At 47.9% G+C, this 16,746-nt stretch overlaps 1 protein-coding gene across 1 annotated transcript; it reads right to left on the bottom strand.

Annotated features, from left to right (window-relative positions):
- Nucleotides 1-5,974: 5,974 nt before the first annotated feature.
- On the bottom strand, nt 5,975-15,777 carry LOC140349355 (proton myo-inositol cotransporter-like). The gene is made up of 10 exons (XM_072435658.1): nt 15,182-15,777; nt 14,945-15,101; nt 13,814-14,022; nt 13,622-13,730; nt 10,086-10,249; nt 9,823-9,931; nt 8,804-8,947; nt 8,567-8,682; nt 6,525-6,677; nt 5,975-6,411 (listed from the first exon to the last, which is right to left on the bottom strand). The coding sequence occupies exons 1-10, from the start codon at nt 15,744-15,746 to the stop codon at nt 6,122-6,124; spliced, it is 2,016 nt and encodes a 671-aa protein (XP_072291759.1). The 5' UTR covers nt 15,747-15,777; the 3' UTR covers nt 5,975-6,121.
- Between the last annotated feature and the right edge of the window lie 969 nt (nt 15,778-16,746).

Below are 16,746 nucleotides of genomic sequence, written 5' to 3' on the forward strand. Positions count from 1 at the left end.
AAGAGGTCATCATATCCCTCAAACCAAAAGAAGTGAAGGACTATTCTAAATGTGGACTATACACCTCAATTATGTCCAAAAGAATGGAAGAAATTCTCCTGGACAGAGGGGTCAGACAGGGCTGTGCCTGGTCTCTCCTCCTGTTTGCTTTGTATTTGGAACCATTGGCCCAATTTATTAGAAACTCCAAAAGAATTAAGATAAGATAAAATAAGCCTTTATCTGTCCCCCACACTGCAGGTCCGAGTGTCAGACACACAGTTCCGGGCTCTCACAAACTGGGGTCGGTCTGTGAGGTCTGTGTGCCAGGCTTCTCCAGGTGAGAGAGAGAGCGGTGCAGCAAGGAGATGACGGCGTCCTCCACTCCGATGCCAGACCGATATGCAAACTGTAGCGGGTCCATAGCTGAGCTCACGGTGGAGCGGAGGTGGTCCAGGATTCATGGTGTTATAATCGATAGAATGGAACATAAAATTGCAGATGATGTTCTATTGTATTTAACCAAACCAGACATTTTCATACCCAATGTGATGATGATAAAATAGACTCTGGTCGCAGACTTAAGTCAAAGTCAAAGGATTCTCATGAACCGTAGTGTATTTCCTACGTGGCAAGCTATAGGTTTGACCTAGAAGCTTGCCACGTAGGAAATACACTACGGTTCATCAGTCATTCTCCTTGAATTCCAACTACACTCTCTAACTAAGAATTGATATAAAATGTTGTAAACAAAGTAGAAAGAGAAGTTAATAGAACATAGCAATTACTTAAAAATAAGGAAAACTAAGAAAGTTAATCTGGACAGGAATGATGATTAATGAAAATATTGAAATTGTGCATTTGAAAACAAAAGCAGACACTCAATGAATTTTTTCTCTAGATTTCTCTCTCTGTTCCAGACTTGATGATGGAATAAAACTATCTCTAGATTTATATGTCAGGAAAACTCCAATCTGATTTAAAGCGCTACGATTATCAATATAAAAAGGAGGCAGGGTTTACCTTGTGTGAAAATGACTTTATTTCAGGTGAAATGAGAACGTTGCTGGTGTGAAGCTCAATGGTCTCATACTGAGAGTCATGTGGTGCCGGGGGTTCCTGTACAAGTCTTATACTGAGAGTCATGTGGTGCCGGGGGTTCCTGTACAGGTCTTATACTGAGAGTCATGTGGTGCCGGGGGTTCCTGTACAGGTCTTATACTGAGAGTAATGTGGTGCCGGGGGTTCCTGTACAGGTCTTATACTGAGAGTAATGTGGTGCCGGGGGTTCCTGTACAAGTCTTATACTGAGAGTCATGTGGTGCCTGAGGTTCCTGTACAGGTCTTATACTGAGAGTCATGTGGTGCCTGAGGTTCCTGTACAGGTCTTATACTGAGAGTCATGTGGTGCCGGGGGTTCCTGTACAGGTCTTATACTGAGAGTCATGTGGTGCCTGAGGTTCCTGTACAGGTCTTATACTGAGAGTAATGTGGTGCCGGGGGTTCCTGTACAGGTCTTATACTGAGAGTCATGTGGTGCCGGGGGTTCCTGTACAGGTCTTATACTGAGAGTAATGTGGTGCCGGGGGTTCCTGTACAAGTCTTATACTGAGAGTCATGTGGTGCCGGGGGTTCCTGTACAGGTCTTATACTGAGAGTCATGTGGTGCCTGAGGTTCCTGTACAGGTCTTATACTGAGAGTCATGTGGTGCCTGAGGTTCCTGTACAGGTCTTATACTGAGAGTCATGTGGTGCCGGGGGTTCCTGTACAGGTCTTATACTGAGAGTCATGTGGTGCCTGAGGTTCCTGTACAGGTCTTATACTGAGAGTCATGTGGTGCCGGGGGTTCCTGTACAGGTCTTATACTGAGAGTCATGTGGTGCCGGGGGTTCCTGTACAGGTCTTATACTGAGAGTAATGTGGTGCCGGGGGTTCCTGTACAGGTCTTATACTGAGAGTAATGTGGTGCCGGGGGTTCCTGTACAAGTCTTATACTGAGAGTCATGTGGTGCCTGAGGTTCCTGTACAGGTCTTATACTGAGAGTCATGTGGTGCCTGAGGTTCCTGTACAGGTCTTATACTGAGAGTCATGTGGTGCCGGGGGTTCCTGTACAGGTCTTATACTGAGAGTCATGTGGTGCCTGAGGTTCCTGTACAGGTCTTATACTGAGAGTAATGTGGTGCCGGGGGTTCCTGTACAGGTCTTATACTGAGAGTCATGTGGTGCCGGGGGTTCCTGTACAGGTCTTATACTGAGAGTAATGTGGTGCCGGGGGTTCCTGTACAAGTCTTATACTGAGAGTCATGTGGTGCCGGGGGTTCCTGTACAGGCCTAATACTGAGAGTCATGTGGTGCCGGGGGTTCCTGTACAGGTCTTATACTGAGAGTCATGTGGTGCCTGAGGTTCCTGTACAGGTCTTATACTGAGAGTCATGTGGTGCCTGAGGTTCCTGTACAGGTCTTATACTGAGAGTCATGTGGTGCCGGGGGTTCCTGTACAGGTCTTATACTGAGAGTCATGTGGTGCCTGAGGTTCCTGTACAGGTCTTATACTGAGAGTCATGTGGTGCCTGAGGTTCCTGTACAGGTCTTATACTGAGAGTCATGTGGTGCCTGAGGTTCCTGTACAGGTCTTATACTGAGAGTCATGTGGTGCCTGAGGTTCCTGTACAGGTCTTATACTGAGAGTCATGTGGTGCCTGAGGTTTCTGTACAGGTCTTATACTGAGAGTCATGTGGTGCCTGAGGTTTCTGTACAGGTCTTACTGGCAGATGTCGGACGCTTGAGTCTGACGGAGGAAGTTAAGAATCCCTGGGTCATATCTGTGCTTACGACATGGAAGGAGCTGATCAGAACATACAAACTAAACACAGATGTTACAATCTTAAAGTTTTATGACCAAAGGTTTTGTACCAAATAGAACTGACCTGAGACTCAAGGTCTGGAGGACAAAAGATCTAAAGGTTTTTCACCAGATTGTAAGAGACTCTGTATTCAGGCCTCAGCCTCCTCCTGCAGCAGAGGAAAGGCCCTCACAAAGAAATGGACAGACATTATACTGGACATATGTCACATGGAAAAGACACATTTGGACTATGGACAAAATGGGATGTTTTTTTACCATTCAAGATCAAGATTTCATGTTTTTAATTTATTTTTTGGATGTCTGCTCTCTCTCTCTCTGCTCGTGTTTCTTTTTCTCGGTTCTTCAATTTGAAAAATAAAATCATTTAAATATAAAATAAAATAAATAGAGACAGTGTAGGACGTTGTGATGTGGTGGGAACACAATCATAAACATGTTAAATAACTCCTGAAGTATTTGTACTTGGTGTAACAGTATCTTCAGGTCAGTGTGAAATGTCAGCGACTTCACGGGAAAATGATTCACCTCAAACTGAAATGATCCTGTGTCAATGTTTGTCAGATCCGTCTGCAGTCGCTTCATAAACATGACTGCAATCATCACAATGTTCAGGAATAAACTCAAGATAAATGACTTTATTTGGAAAAACAGGTGTGAAGCTGATTCACACGACGCTTCACTTTCTCACACGACACGTGAAAACTGCACGTTCTGAAGATAAAGTGCAGATGTCGTGTGGAAATTGAGCTTTTAACCACATTGTGATGTTCTATTTCAAATGATTCATGAATGTTTGAGTCGTCTTCATTCTCCTGCTCCGTCAGTCCAGGTCTTCACACTCCGTCACTCCAGATCTTCACACTGCATCCACAAAGTCTTCACTCCACCTTCTCAAAGTTCTACAAAACCTCAGAATGACGTGACAGAAGCTTGTTTGAATTATCCGTGAAGTGTTTATTGTACAGGAGTTTCACAGCGTTTGCCCCGACGCTCTGAGCTCAGGTTCATGGTTCTTCCTCTGATCGTCCTTGAGATGTTTCTACAGCTTGACTGAGTCCACCTGTGGTCAATTCAGGTGATTCTGAATCCAGGCCCCGCCCATCACCTGGTCAGGACCCTACAGTGAAACATGGTGGAGGCAGCACCAGCTGTGGAGATGTTCTTCAGCACCAGGACCTGGGAGACTAGTCAGGATCATCAGAAAGATGAATGCAGCAGTTACAGAGACGTCCATGATGAAAACCTCAGACTGGAGCCAAGGTTCATCTCCAACAAGACAACGAGCCTCAGCACAGAGCCAGGACCACACTGTGAATGTCCCTGAGAGGCCCAGAGGCCACACTTGAACTTCACAGATGGAAACATGAGGCGGAGTATCAGCAGAAGACAATCGTCCTATGTATGTATGTATCTCAGTGAATTTGTTTTCCAAAAGATGATTGAGAAAAACACAAGACAAAGTCACATTTGTTTAATTGAAGAATCTTGACATTAGATTTACGGAAATATTATTATTTATAAAAGTCTAAATGAGCAGCTAAAGTGAGAAGCTGAAAGACACGTCTGACCTAAAACAGAGAAATGAAGCACGTTGAACAGAGGGTTAGATCTTCTGAAGCACAAAAGCATCAGGACTTTTCCAGTTCATCTCAACTGTGGAAGAAAAAACAACTTAGACCCAGTTTGGTCCTGGTCCTGTTCTAGTCCTGTTCTGTCAGAAGAACCGTGTCAGAAGAACGTGTCAGAAGAACCGTGTCAGAAGAACGTGTCAGAAGAACCGTGTTAGAAGAACGTGTCAGAAGAACGTGTCAGAAGAACGTGTCAGAAGAACCGTGTCAGAAGAACGTGTCAGAAGAACCGTGTCAGAAGAACCGTGTCACAAGAACCGTGTCACAAGAACCGTGTCACAAGAACCGTGTCAGAAGAACGTGTCAGAAGAACCGTGTCAGAAGAACGTGTCAGAAGAACCGTGTCAGAAGAACGTGTCAGAAGAACAGTGTCAGAAGAACCGTGTCAGAAGAACCGTGTCAGAAGAACGTGTCAGAAGAACCGTGTCACAAGAACCGTGTCACAAGAACCGTGTCACAAGAACCGTGTCAGAAGAACCGTGTCAGAAGACCCGTGTCAGAAGAACCGTGTCAGAAGAACCGTGTCAGAAGAACCGTGTCAGAAGAACCGTGTCAGAAGAACCGTGTCAGAAGAACCGTGTCAGAAGAACCGTGTACTGCTCAGGTCTGGACACAACAGTTAACAGTAAGCTCCGCTCCTAAGCTGCCATCGGGATCGAATTTGACGTCTGAACACTGAGGAGCGTCTGCTGAGGAGCGTCTGCTGAGGAGCATCTGCTGAGGAGTCTGCTGAGGAGCGTCTGCTGAGGAGCGTCTGCTGAGGAGCATCTGCTGAGGAGTCTGCTGAGGAGCGTCTGCTGAGGAGCGTCTGCTGAGGAGCGTCTGCTGAGGAGCGTCTGCTGAGGAGCATCTGCTGAGGAGCGTCTGCTGAGGAGCATCTGCTGAGGAGCATCTGCTGAGGAGCGTCTGCTGAGGAGCGTCTGCTGAGGAGCGTCTGCTGAGGAGCGTCTGCTGAGGAGCGTCTGCTGAGGAGCATCTGCTGAGGAGCGTCTGCTGAGGAGCATCTGCTGAGGAGTCTGCTGAGGAGCGTCTGCTGAGGAGCGTCTGCTGAGGAGCATCTGCTGAGGAGCGTCTGCTGAGGAGCATCTGCTGAGGAGTCTGCTGAGGAGCGTCTGCTGAGGAGCGTCTGCTGAGGAGCGTCTGCTGAGGAGCGTCTGCTGAGGAGCGTCTGCTGAGGAGCGTCTGCTGAGGAGCGTCTGCTGAGGAGTCTGCTGAGGAGCATCTGCTGAGGAGCGTCTGCTGAGGAGCGTCTGCTGAGGAGCGTCTGCTGAGGAGCATCTGCTGAGGAGCATCTGCTGAGGAGCATCTGCTGAGGAGCATCTGCTGAGGAGCATCTGCTGAGGAGTCTGCTGAGGAGCGTCTGCTGAGGAGCGTCTGCTGAGGAGCGTCTGCTGAGGAGCATCTGCTGAGGAGCGTCTGCTGAGGAGCATCTGCTGAGGAGCATCTGCTGAGGAGCATCTGCTGAGGAGCATCTGCTGAGGAGCATCTGCTGAGGAGTCTGCTGAGGAGCGTCTGCTGAGGAGCGTCTGCTGAGGAGCGTCTGCTGAGGAGCATCTGCTGAGGAGTCTGCTGAGGAGCGTCTGCTGAGGCACACGTTGTTCCCACCACCAACAGCAAATATCACCAATCCCAAAGCTGAAGAGTTCTAGTCCAGGTCCGGCTCAGACTCGGGCTCAGACTCGGGCTCAGACTCGGGCTCAGACTCGGGCTCAGACTCGGGCTCAGACTCGGGCTCAGACTCGTTTTGTGTCCGGTCAGCTCGTTTTACCCGCGTGTACTGGACGTCAGAGCGCAGAGGGTCTGAGCGGCAGGAGAGGAGGCGAGACGAGAAGAGCTGCTCCATCTCCTCCAGCTGCAGACCACGAGTCTCCGGAAGACAAACCAGGACGAAGACCAGGCCCAGGACCACCAGCCCCGCGTACATGAAGAAGGCTCCTGTGGGACGGGCATATGGACAGTTAAATGTCTCTGGGTCAGTCGTTGGAGGATTCTCTGCTCTGGATCCCGCTCAGGATCGCGGTCCTGCCGGAGCTGGAGCAGGTTCTTACCGTAGTATGTGAGGTACTCGGCCACGTGGAGGAAGGTCAGAGACACCAGGACGTTGAAGGTCCAGTTGACTCCAGCCGAGCAGGCGTTTCCAGTGCTGCGAGCCCAAAGAGGGAAGATCTCAGAGTTCACCGTCCACGGCATCGGACCCATGCCTACAGAAGAAAATCAGGTTTACAGAAGAACATCAGGTCCATGTCTACAGAAGAACATCAGGTTTAAACAGACCCATGTCTACAGAGGAACATCAGGTTTACAGAAGAACATCAGGTCCATGCCTACAGAAGAACATCAGGTTCAAACAGACCCATGTCAACAGAAGAACATCAGGTTCAAACAGACCCATGTCTACAGAAGAACATCAGGTTCAAACAGACCCATGTCAACAGAAGAACATCAGGTCCATGTCTACAGAAGACCATCATGTCTACAGAAGAACATCAGGTTTACAGAAGAACATCATGTCCACAGAAGAACATCACGTCTACAGAAGAACATCACGTCTACAGAAGAACATCATGTCTACAGAAGAACATCATGTCTACAGAAGAACATCATGTCCACAGAAGAACATCACGTCTACAGAAGAACATCATGTCCACAGAAGAACATCACGTCTACAGAAGAACATCACGTCTACAGAAGAACATCATGTCCACAGAAGAACATCATGTCTACAGAAGAACATCATGTCTACAGAAGAACATCATGTCTACAGAAGAACATCAGGTTTACAGAAGAACATCATGTCCACAGAAGAACATCACGTCTACAGAAGAACATCATGTCTACAGAAGAACATCATGTCTACAGAAGAACATCATGTCTACAGAAGAACATCATGTCTACAGAAGAACATCATGTCCACAGAAGAACATCATGTCTACAGAAGAACATCATGTCTACAGAAGAACATCATGTCTACAGAAGAACATCAGGTTTACAGAAGAACATCATGTCCACAGAAGAACATCACGTCTACAGAAGAACATCATGTCCACAGAAGAACATCATGTCTACAGAAGAACATCAATTCCACAGAAGAACATTATGTCTCATCATGTCCACAGAAGAACATCATGTCCACAGAAGAACATCATGTCTACAGAAGAACATCAATTCCACAGAAGAACATCATGTGAGTACTTTTACGGACTACGACAGAGTCTGAGGAATAAAGTCTGGCGGTAATGCAACACTTGGATGCCAACCGCCATAAAACAACAACAACAACAACAACAACAACAACATCATGTCCACAGAAGAACATCATGTCTACAGAAGAACATCAGGTTTACAGAAGAACATCATGTCCACAGAAGAACATCACGTCTACAGAAGAACATCACGTCTACAGAAGAACATCATGTCCACAGAAGAACATCATGTCTACAGAAGAACATCATGTCCACAGAAGAACATCATGTCTACAGAAGAACATCATGTCTACAGAAGAACATCATGTCTACAGAAGAACATCAATTCCACAGAAGAACATCATGTCTCATCATGTCCACAGAAGAACATCATGTCCACAGAAGAACATCATGTCTACAGAAGAACATCAATTCCACAGAAGAACATCATGTGAGTACTTTTACGGACTACGACAGAGTCTGAGGAATAAAGTCTGGCGGTAATGCAACACTTGGATGCCAACCGCCATAAAACAACAACAACAACAACAACAACAACATCATGTCCACAGAAGAACATCATGTCTACAGAAGAACATCATGTCTACAGAAGAACATCATGTCCACAGAAGAACATCATGTCTACAGAAGAACATCATGTCCACAGAAGAACATCATGTCCACAGAAGAACATCATGTCTACAGAAGAACATCATGTCCACAGAAGAACATCATGTCCACAGAAGAACATCATGTCTACAGAAGAACATCATGTCCACAGAAGAACATCATGTCCACAGAAGAACATCATGTCTACAGAAGAACATCATGTCCACAGAAGAACATCATGTCTACAGAAGAACATCATGTCTACAGAAGAACATCAGGGTTAAACGAGAGGGTCTGACCTGGAGCGAAGGCGGCGAGGTAAAGCACGAGCCCGAGGACGATGATCCAGGAGAAGGACGAGGGGCAGAAGTTATAGGCCCAGACCAGACCAGGGTCCAGGGTCCGGTTCACACAGCTGACCACAAACACAAACCACGAATGATGTCATTTTGATGGAATAATGTGGCCAATAGCAGACTAAAGAGGCGGAGCTTTATGTATAAATCTGTTTGTGCAGAAGTTTCATGTCCTCTCACCGTCCGTGTGCTGCGAGGTCTGTGGACTCAGGGCTCACGGCGACGCACGACGAGTTCAACGACGACCAGTTCAACGATGACGAGCTCCAGTTGTCTTGGTAACAGAAGCCACAGACTGGGTCCAACATGCAGCCTTCACACAAACTACACACAACACACAACAGGACGCACACGTTTACAGTCGTTTCTCCGGTGAAAAGACAAAGGAAAATCACTAAATGTTTTGTAGAGACCAAAAGGGCTGAATTTAACACATATTTTGGCAAACCTTATAAACATAAAGATAAGATAATCCTTTATTGTCCCACATGGGAAATGATAACTTACTGATATTACATACTTAGTAGTAAATATACTAAAATATATTCTAAGCAGAACAAAAGGCAAAACTTTGTTCAAAAAAGAAGAATCATCTTTAAATAGAAACGATGGTTTAAGTCGTTTAACAGTGTCTTGAAACCCTGGAGAGGTCGACGCCCAGAGCGTTCTGATGTCATCAGTCACACAGGAGGAGAGAGAGTGAGAGGGACAATAGGAGGCTGATGGCCCAGTAAAGGACTGATAGGAAACAAAGAGGGTTAGTTTCTGGTGAAACCAAAAACACCCTTTATCAGGAGGTCCCACCCGGTGGGCAGTCTAAACCCGGTCCAAACCCGGTCCAAACCCGGTCTAAACCCGGTCTAAACCCGGTCTAAACCCGGTCCAAACCCGGTCCAAACCCGGTCTAAACCCGGTCTAAACCCGGTCCAAACCCGGTCTAAACCCGGTCTAAACCCGGTCCAAACCCGGTCCAAACCCGGTCTAAACCCGGTCTAAACCCGGTCTAAACCCGGTCCAAACCCGGTCTAAACCCAGTCTAAACCCGGTCCAAACCCGGTCTAAACCTGGGTCTAAACCCGGTCTAAACCAAGTCTAAATTCGGCCTAAACCCAGTCTTAATCCGGTCTAAACCTGGGTCTAAACCCGGTCTAAACCCAGTTTTAATCCGGTCTAAACCCGGTCTAAACCTGGTCTCTCACCTGTACTTGCTGCAGGTGGAGTTGTCAGTGAAGTGTCGAGTGACCGGAGGAGAGTTCTGAGCCGAGAGGAGGAACCCCAGTGCCAGGACCAGCAGACTCACACACGTGCCTGAGAAGGACAAACAGAACTTTAGAACTTTAGAACTCGACAGAACAACAGACAAACTAAAGTGAGTAAGTTACACAGCTCCAGGTTTGGGGAAATATGTGTTTTCTGAACCCGATGAGCCACGACGCAGCCGTCTTTTACTCTTGTTTGTTACCGATGAGACTGGCGATGGTGAGGCTCCTCCTCCCGACACGGTCCACAAGCCACACCCCCACCAGCGTAAACAGGAAGTTAGTGAACGAGGTCACGGTCGAGAGCCAGATCGCCGACTGAACGTCTCGCACTCCCGACATCTGCAGGATGGTGGCGCTGTAGTACCTGCAGTGAGCGAGAGTTAGACTGACCCAGGACCAAACCTAAGGACCAAACCCAAGGATCAAACCCAAGAACCAAACCCAAAGACCAATCCCAAGAACTAAACCCAAGGACTAAACCCAAGAACCAAACCAAAGGACCTAACCCAAGAACCAACCCCAAAGACCAAACCCAAGAACCAAACCCAAAGACCAAATCCAAGAACCAAACCAAAGGACCTAACCCAAGAACCAACCCCAAAGACCAAACCCAAGAACCAAACCCAAAGACCAAATCCAAGAACCAAAACCAAGGACCAAACCCCAGGACCAAACCCAAGAACTAAACCCAAGAACTAAACCAAAGAACTAAACCCAAGAACCAAACCCAAAGATCAAACCCAAGAACCAAACCCAAAGACCAAACCCAAGAACCAAACCCAAGAACCAAACCCAAAGACCAAACCCAAGAACCAAACCCAAAGACCAAACCCACGAACCAAAGGCAAAGACCAAACCCAAGAACCAAACCCAAGGACTAAACCCCAGGACCAAACCCAAGAACCAAACCCAAGGACCAACCCCAAGAACCAAACCCAAGGACCAAACCCCAGGACCAAACCCAAGGACCTCACCCAAGAACTAAACCCAAGGACTAAACCCAAGAACCAAACCAAAGGACCTAACCCAAGAACCAAAACCAAGGACCAAACCCCAGGACCTAACCCAAGAACTAAACCCAAGAACTAAACCAAAGAACTAAACCCAAGAACCGAACCCAAGAACCAAACCCAAGAACTAAACCAAAGGACTAAACCCAAGAACCAAACCAAAGGACCTAACCCAAGAACCAAACCCAAAGACCAAACGCAAGAACCAAACCCAAAGACCAAACCCAAGAACCAAACCCAAGAACCAAACCCAAGAACTAAACCAAAGGACCAAACCCAAGAACTAAACCCAAGGACCTAACCCAACAGCTAAACCCAAGGACTAAACCCAAGAACCAAACCAAAGGATCTAACCCAAGAACCAAACCCAAAGACCAAACCCAAGAACCAAACCCAAAGACCGAACCAAACCCAAGAACCAAACCCAAGGACCTAACCCAAGAACCAAACCCAAAGACCAAACCCAAGAACCAAACCCAAGAACCAAACCCAAAGACCAAACCCAAGAACCAAACCCAAGAACAAAACCCAGGACCAAACCAAAGGACCTGACCCAAGAACCAAACCCAAAGACCAAACCCAAGAACCAAACCCAAAGACCAAACCCAAGAACCAAACCCAAGAACCAAACCCAAGAACTAGACCAAAGGACCAAACCCAAGAACCAAACCCAAGGACCTAACCCAACAACTAAACCCAAGGACTAAACCCAAGAACCAAACCAAAGGACCTAACCCAAGAACCAAACCCAAAGACCAAACCTAAGAACTAAACCAAAGGACCAAACCCAAGAACCAAACCCAAGGACCAAACCCAAGGACCTAACCCCAAGGACTAAACCCAAAGACCAAACCAAAGGACCTAACCCAAGAACCAAACCCAAAGACCAAACCCAAGAACCAAACCCAAGAACCAAACCCAAGGACCAAACCCAAGGACCAAACCCCAGGACCAAACCCAAGAACCAAACCCAAGAACTAGACCAAAGGACCTAACCCAAGAACCAAACCCAAAGACCAAACCCAAGAACCAAACCCAAGAACCAAACCCAAAGACCAAACCCAAGAACCAAACCCAAGGACAAAACCCAGGACCAAACCCAAGAACTAAACCCAAGAACTAAACCAAAGAACTAAACCAAAGAACCAAACCCAAGAACTAAACCCAAAGACCAAACCCAAGAACCAAACCAAAGGACCAAACCCAAGAACCAAACCCAAAGACCAAACCCAAGAACCAAACCCAAAGACCAAACCCAAGAACCAAACCCAAGGACCAAACCCCAGGACCAAACCCAAGAACTAAACCCAAGAACTAAACCAAAGAACTAAACCCAAGAACAAAACCCAAGAACTAAACCAAAGGACCAAACCCAAGAACTAAACCAAAGGACCAAACCCAAGAACCAAACCAAAGGACCAAACCCAAGGACCAAACCCAAGAACGTAACCCAAGAACTAGACCAAAGGACCTAACCCAAGAACCAAACCCAAAGACCAAACCCAAGAACCAAACCCAAGAACCAAACTTAAAGACCAAACCCAAGAACCAAACCCAGGACCAAACCCAAGAACTAAACCCAAGAACTAAACCAAAGAACTAAACCAAAGAACCAAACCCAAGAACCAAACCCAAAGACCAAACCCAAGAACCAAACCCAAAGACCAAACCCAAGAACCAAACCCAAGGACCAAACCCCAGGACCAAACCCAAGAACTAAACCCAAGAACTAAACCAAAGAACTAAACCCAAGAACCAAACCCAAGAACTAAACCAAAGGACAAAACCCAGGACCAAACCCAGGACCAAACCCAAGAACAAAACCAAAGAACTAAACCAAAGAACCAAACCCGAGAACTAAACCCAAAGACCAAACCCAAGAACCAAACCCAAAGACCAAACCCAAGAACCAAACCCAAGGACCAAACCCCAGGACCAAACCCAAGAACTAAACCAAAGAACTAAACCCAAGAACCAAACCCAAGAACTAAACCAAAGGACCAAACCCAAGAACCAAACCAAAGGACCAAACCCAAGGACCAAACCCAAGGACCAAACCCAAGGACCAAACCCAAGGACCTAACCCAACAACTAAACCCAAGGACTAAACCCAAGAACCAAACCCAAAGACCAAACCCAAGAACCAAACCCAAGGACCAAACCCCAGGACCAAACCCAAGAACTAAACCCAAGAACTAAACCCAAGAACTAAACCAAAGAACTAAACCCAAGAACCAAACCCAAGAACCAAACTAAAGGACCAAACCCAAGAACCAAACCAAAGGACCAAACCCAAGGACCAAACCCAAGGACCTAACCCAACAACTAAACCCAAGGACTAAACCCAAGAACCAAACCCAAGAACCAAACCCAAGAACCAAACCCAAGAACCAAACCCAAGAACCAAACCCAAGGACCTAACCCAAGGACCTAACCCAAGGACTTAACCCAAGAACTACCCAAGGACTAATCCCAAGAACCAAACCAAAGGACCAAACCCAAGAACCAAACCCAAGAACTAAACCCAAGAACCAAACCCAAGAACCAAACCCAAGAACCAAACCCAAGGACCTAACCCAAGGACCTAACCCAAGAACTAAACCCAAGGACTAATCCCAAGAACCAAACCAAAGGACCAAACCCAAGAACCTAACCCAAGAACCAAACCCAAGAACCAAACCCAAGAACCAAACCGAAGCCTAATCCAGGTCTACACGAGGACTTACATGACCGTGTTGATGCCGGACAGTTGCTGGAACATCTGGAGTCCACATCCCACGATCAGAGCGCGTCGAGTCGGAGCGTGACGCAGGATTCTGAAGAACACTACTCCCCCTGCAGGACACAACAAGGAACTGTGTGGAATTAAAACAGCATTAGGACCGTGCGGTGACGTCACTTTGGAGCAGAGGATTCACCGTCTCCTGTCCCGCGGCGCTCGTCCTGGATGCTGCTCCGGATTGACTGGAACTCCTCGTCCACGTCTGGAGCTCCTCTGATCCTCTGGAGAACACCAAGAGCCTCGGGGCCGCGCTCCTTCTGCAGGAGCCACCTCGGACTCTCCGGAAGGAACAAGAACCCCACGAACTGGAGCAGAGCCGGGACCACGGACAGACCCAGCATGAACCTGAGGAGAAAGACCAGAGGGAAGACCAGAAGAAAGACCAGAAGAAAGGCCAGAGGGAAAACAAGAGGGAAGACCAGAGGGAAGAGCAGAGGAAAGACAGGAAGAAAGACCAGAAGGAAGACCAGAGGGAAGACCAGAGGGAAGACCAGAGTGAAGACCAGAGGGAAGACCAGAGGGAAGAACAAAGGAAAGACCAGAGGGAAGACCAGAGGGAAGACCAGAGGGAAGACCAGAGAGAAGACCAGAGGGAAGACCAGAGGGAAGACCAGAGGGAAGACCAGAGGAAAGACCAGAGGGAAGACCAGAGGGAAGACCAGAGGGAAGACCAGAGGGAAGACCAGAGGGAAGACCAGAGGGAAGACCAGAGGGAAGACCAGAGGGAAGACCAGAGGAAAGACCAGAGTGAAGACCAGAGGGAAGACAAGAGGGAAGACCAGAGGAAAGACCAGAGAGAAGACCAGAGGGAAGACCAGAGGAAAGACCAGAGAGAAGACCAGAGGGAAGACCAGAGGAAAGACCAGAGTGAAGACCAGAGGGAAGACAAGAGGGAAGACAAGAAAAAAGACCAGAAGAAAGACCAGAGGGAAGAACAGAGGAGACCGTGTCAGGACCAGGGCTAAAGCAGGACTAAAGCTGGACTAAAGCAGGACTAAAGCAGGACTAAAGCAGGTATTAAAGCAGGAGTAAAAATAGGACTAAAACAGAATGTTTTTATTCACAAACTAAACCCTGTTGTAGAAAAAGGCAGTGATCTGGACCATCAAACACAGAAGGCACTAGGATTCTGGTTCACAGTCGGAGTGCATCTTCGGCGACGGGTCGCTCCAGACGAACGAAGGATCACACTGACCTTTTAAACCTTGATCGTTCTCTCTGTGCTGTATCTTATCCAGCCACACCTCCTGCGGGGCATCTGGCTTACCTCCAGCCGCCCTGGACGTAGCTGAAGGCTCCATCAATGACGGAGGCGACAAACTGCCCTCCAGTGATGAAGAGCGTGTTGACGGTGACGAGCTGCCCCCGGAGGAGCGGAGGAGACACTTCAGCGATGTAAACCGGGACCGTCATGGAGGCCACGCCTACACAGAACCACGCCTCATTTACCCGACTGAACAAAACACACACCTCCATAAACATCTCGCTGAGCACAAGGTCTCACCGATGCCCAGCCCAACGATGACCCTTCCAAGGAGCAGCACCTCTTTGTCGGGCGCGAAGCTCATCACGAAACCGCCGGCGCTGAAGGTGAAACTGGCCAAGAGAATGCACCGCCTCCTTCCCATCCTGTCGTTCAGCGCCGCGCCGAGCAGCGCCGACACCGCCGCCGCGCCCACCGTGCTCGACACCAGCAGCTCCTGCCACAGCGCGCTCAGGTTCATCTCCCGCTTGAGCAGCAGCATGGCCCCGCTCACCACGCCCGTGTCGTAACCGAAGAGGAAGCCGCCCAGAGCAGAGAAGAAGGAGAGAGTGAAGACGAAGGAATAGCGGGACGAAGAGGAGCAGACGGGAGAAGAGGAGCAGACGGGATCGGGAGAAGAGGAGCAGACGGGATCGGGAGAAGAGGAGCAGACGGGATCGGGAGAAGAGGAGCAGACGGGATTGGGAGAAGAGGACCAGACGGGATCAAGAGAAGAGGAGCAGACGGGAGCAGAGTTGGAGGAAGATGGCGTAATGAGACTCCGCCCTCCATCGTGAGGGCTGGGCGGTCGTCGCAGGTCACTCATCTGAGGCTGAGGTCATCGCTGAAGGATAAGAAACCAGATCAGGCTCTTTGGAAACGCTGCTGGTCCAGACGGCGTTTCCCCCTCCACCCTGAGACACTGTGCAGGCGAGCTGACTCCTGTCGTCGCTGAACACCTCCTGGAGTCATGCCCCACCCTGCTTCAAGTGAGTCTCACTCTTAGTTTTTTTGTTTTGCCAATAACAATATTATGAAAAGAGAAATGTAAAAACAAATGTGAAACGTCTGTCACAAAAGCACCTTAAACCTTAAAGTTACAGTGTCACTTTTTGATCAGTTGTATTTGTAGCATGTTGTGTATGTGAGATTATATATATATATATATCTCACGTACACAACATGCTACAAATACAACTGATCAAAAAGTGACACTGTAACTTTCATTCAATCAGGGTTCAGAATAAGCGGTATCGCATCGCAAAATGCGACGCAATTTCTCTCAAATGCGATGCATTCGTCAGAAAAAAGTGCTTTTGAATCGCAGCTTTTGCGATACAAAAATGTGTGTTCAATTGTATAACCAAAGCGCCTAAAATTTACTGATCACTCGTCAATCGATCGTCAATAACGGCAGGACACATGTAGGACGCTGTGTTGATATGACGAGTCCCGCTGCTGTCACAGAGCACGAGTCTGAAAGTGGGAGGAGCCACGTCCGAGCCACATCAGATGCGTATTTTGGGCGCAGCAAATTACACTGATCCGAATGTGCAGCAGGAGCCGAGACGAGTGCTTAGGGACCGTCATCAAATGTGCAGCGGGAGCGGTGACGAGAGTACTTAGGGACCATCATCAAGTAGAAAAACGAAAAATTGACTGGAACGTCAAATAGAGCGGTACAATTTGAATAACATATAAAATACACCATGATGGAAACACCACAGCAACATTTATTGTTCCGAGTGTAATGACAATTAATATGTAAATGAGACTCCTGCAAATAGTCATCTGATGATGATGATGATATGAAGAAAGTTGTAAAT

This window comes from Eucyclogobius newberryi, unplaced genomic scaffold (assembly GCF_026437365.1).
Source record: "Eucyclogobius newberryi isolate DKJ021-1_F unplaced genomic scaffold, fEucNew1.0.hap1 SCAF_7, whole genome shotgun sequence".
NCBI classification, from domain to species: Eukaryota; Metazoa; Chordata; class Actinopteri; order Gobiiformes; family Gobiidae; genus Eucyclogobius; species Eucyclogobius newberryi.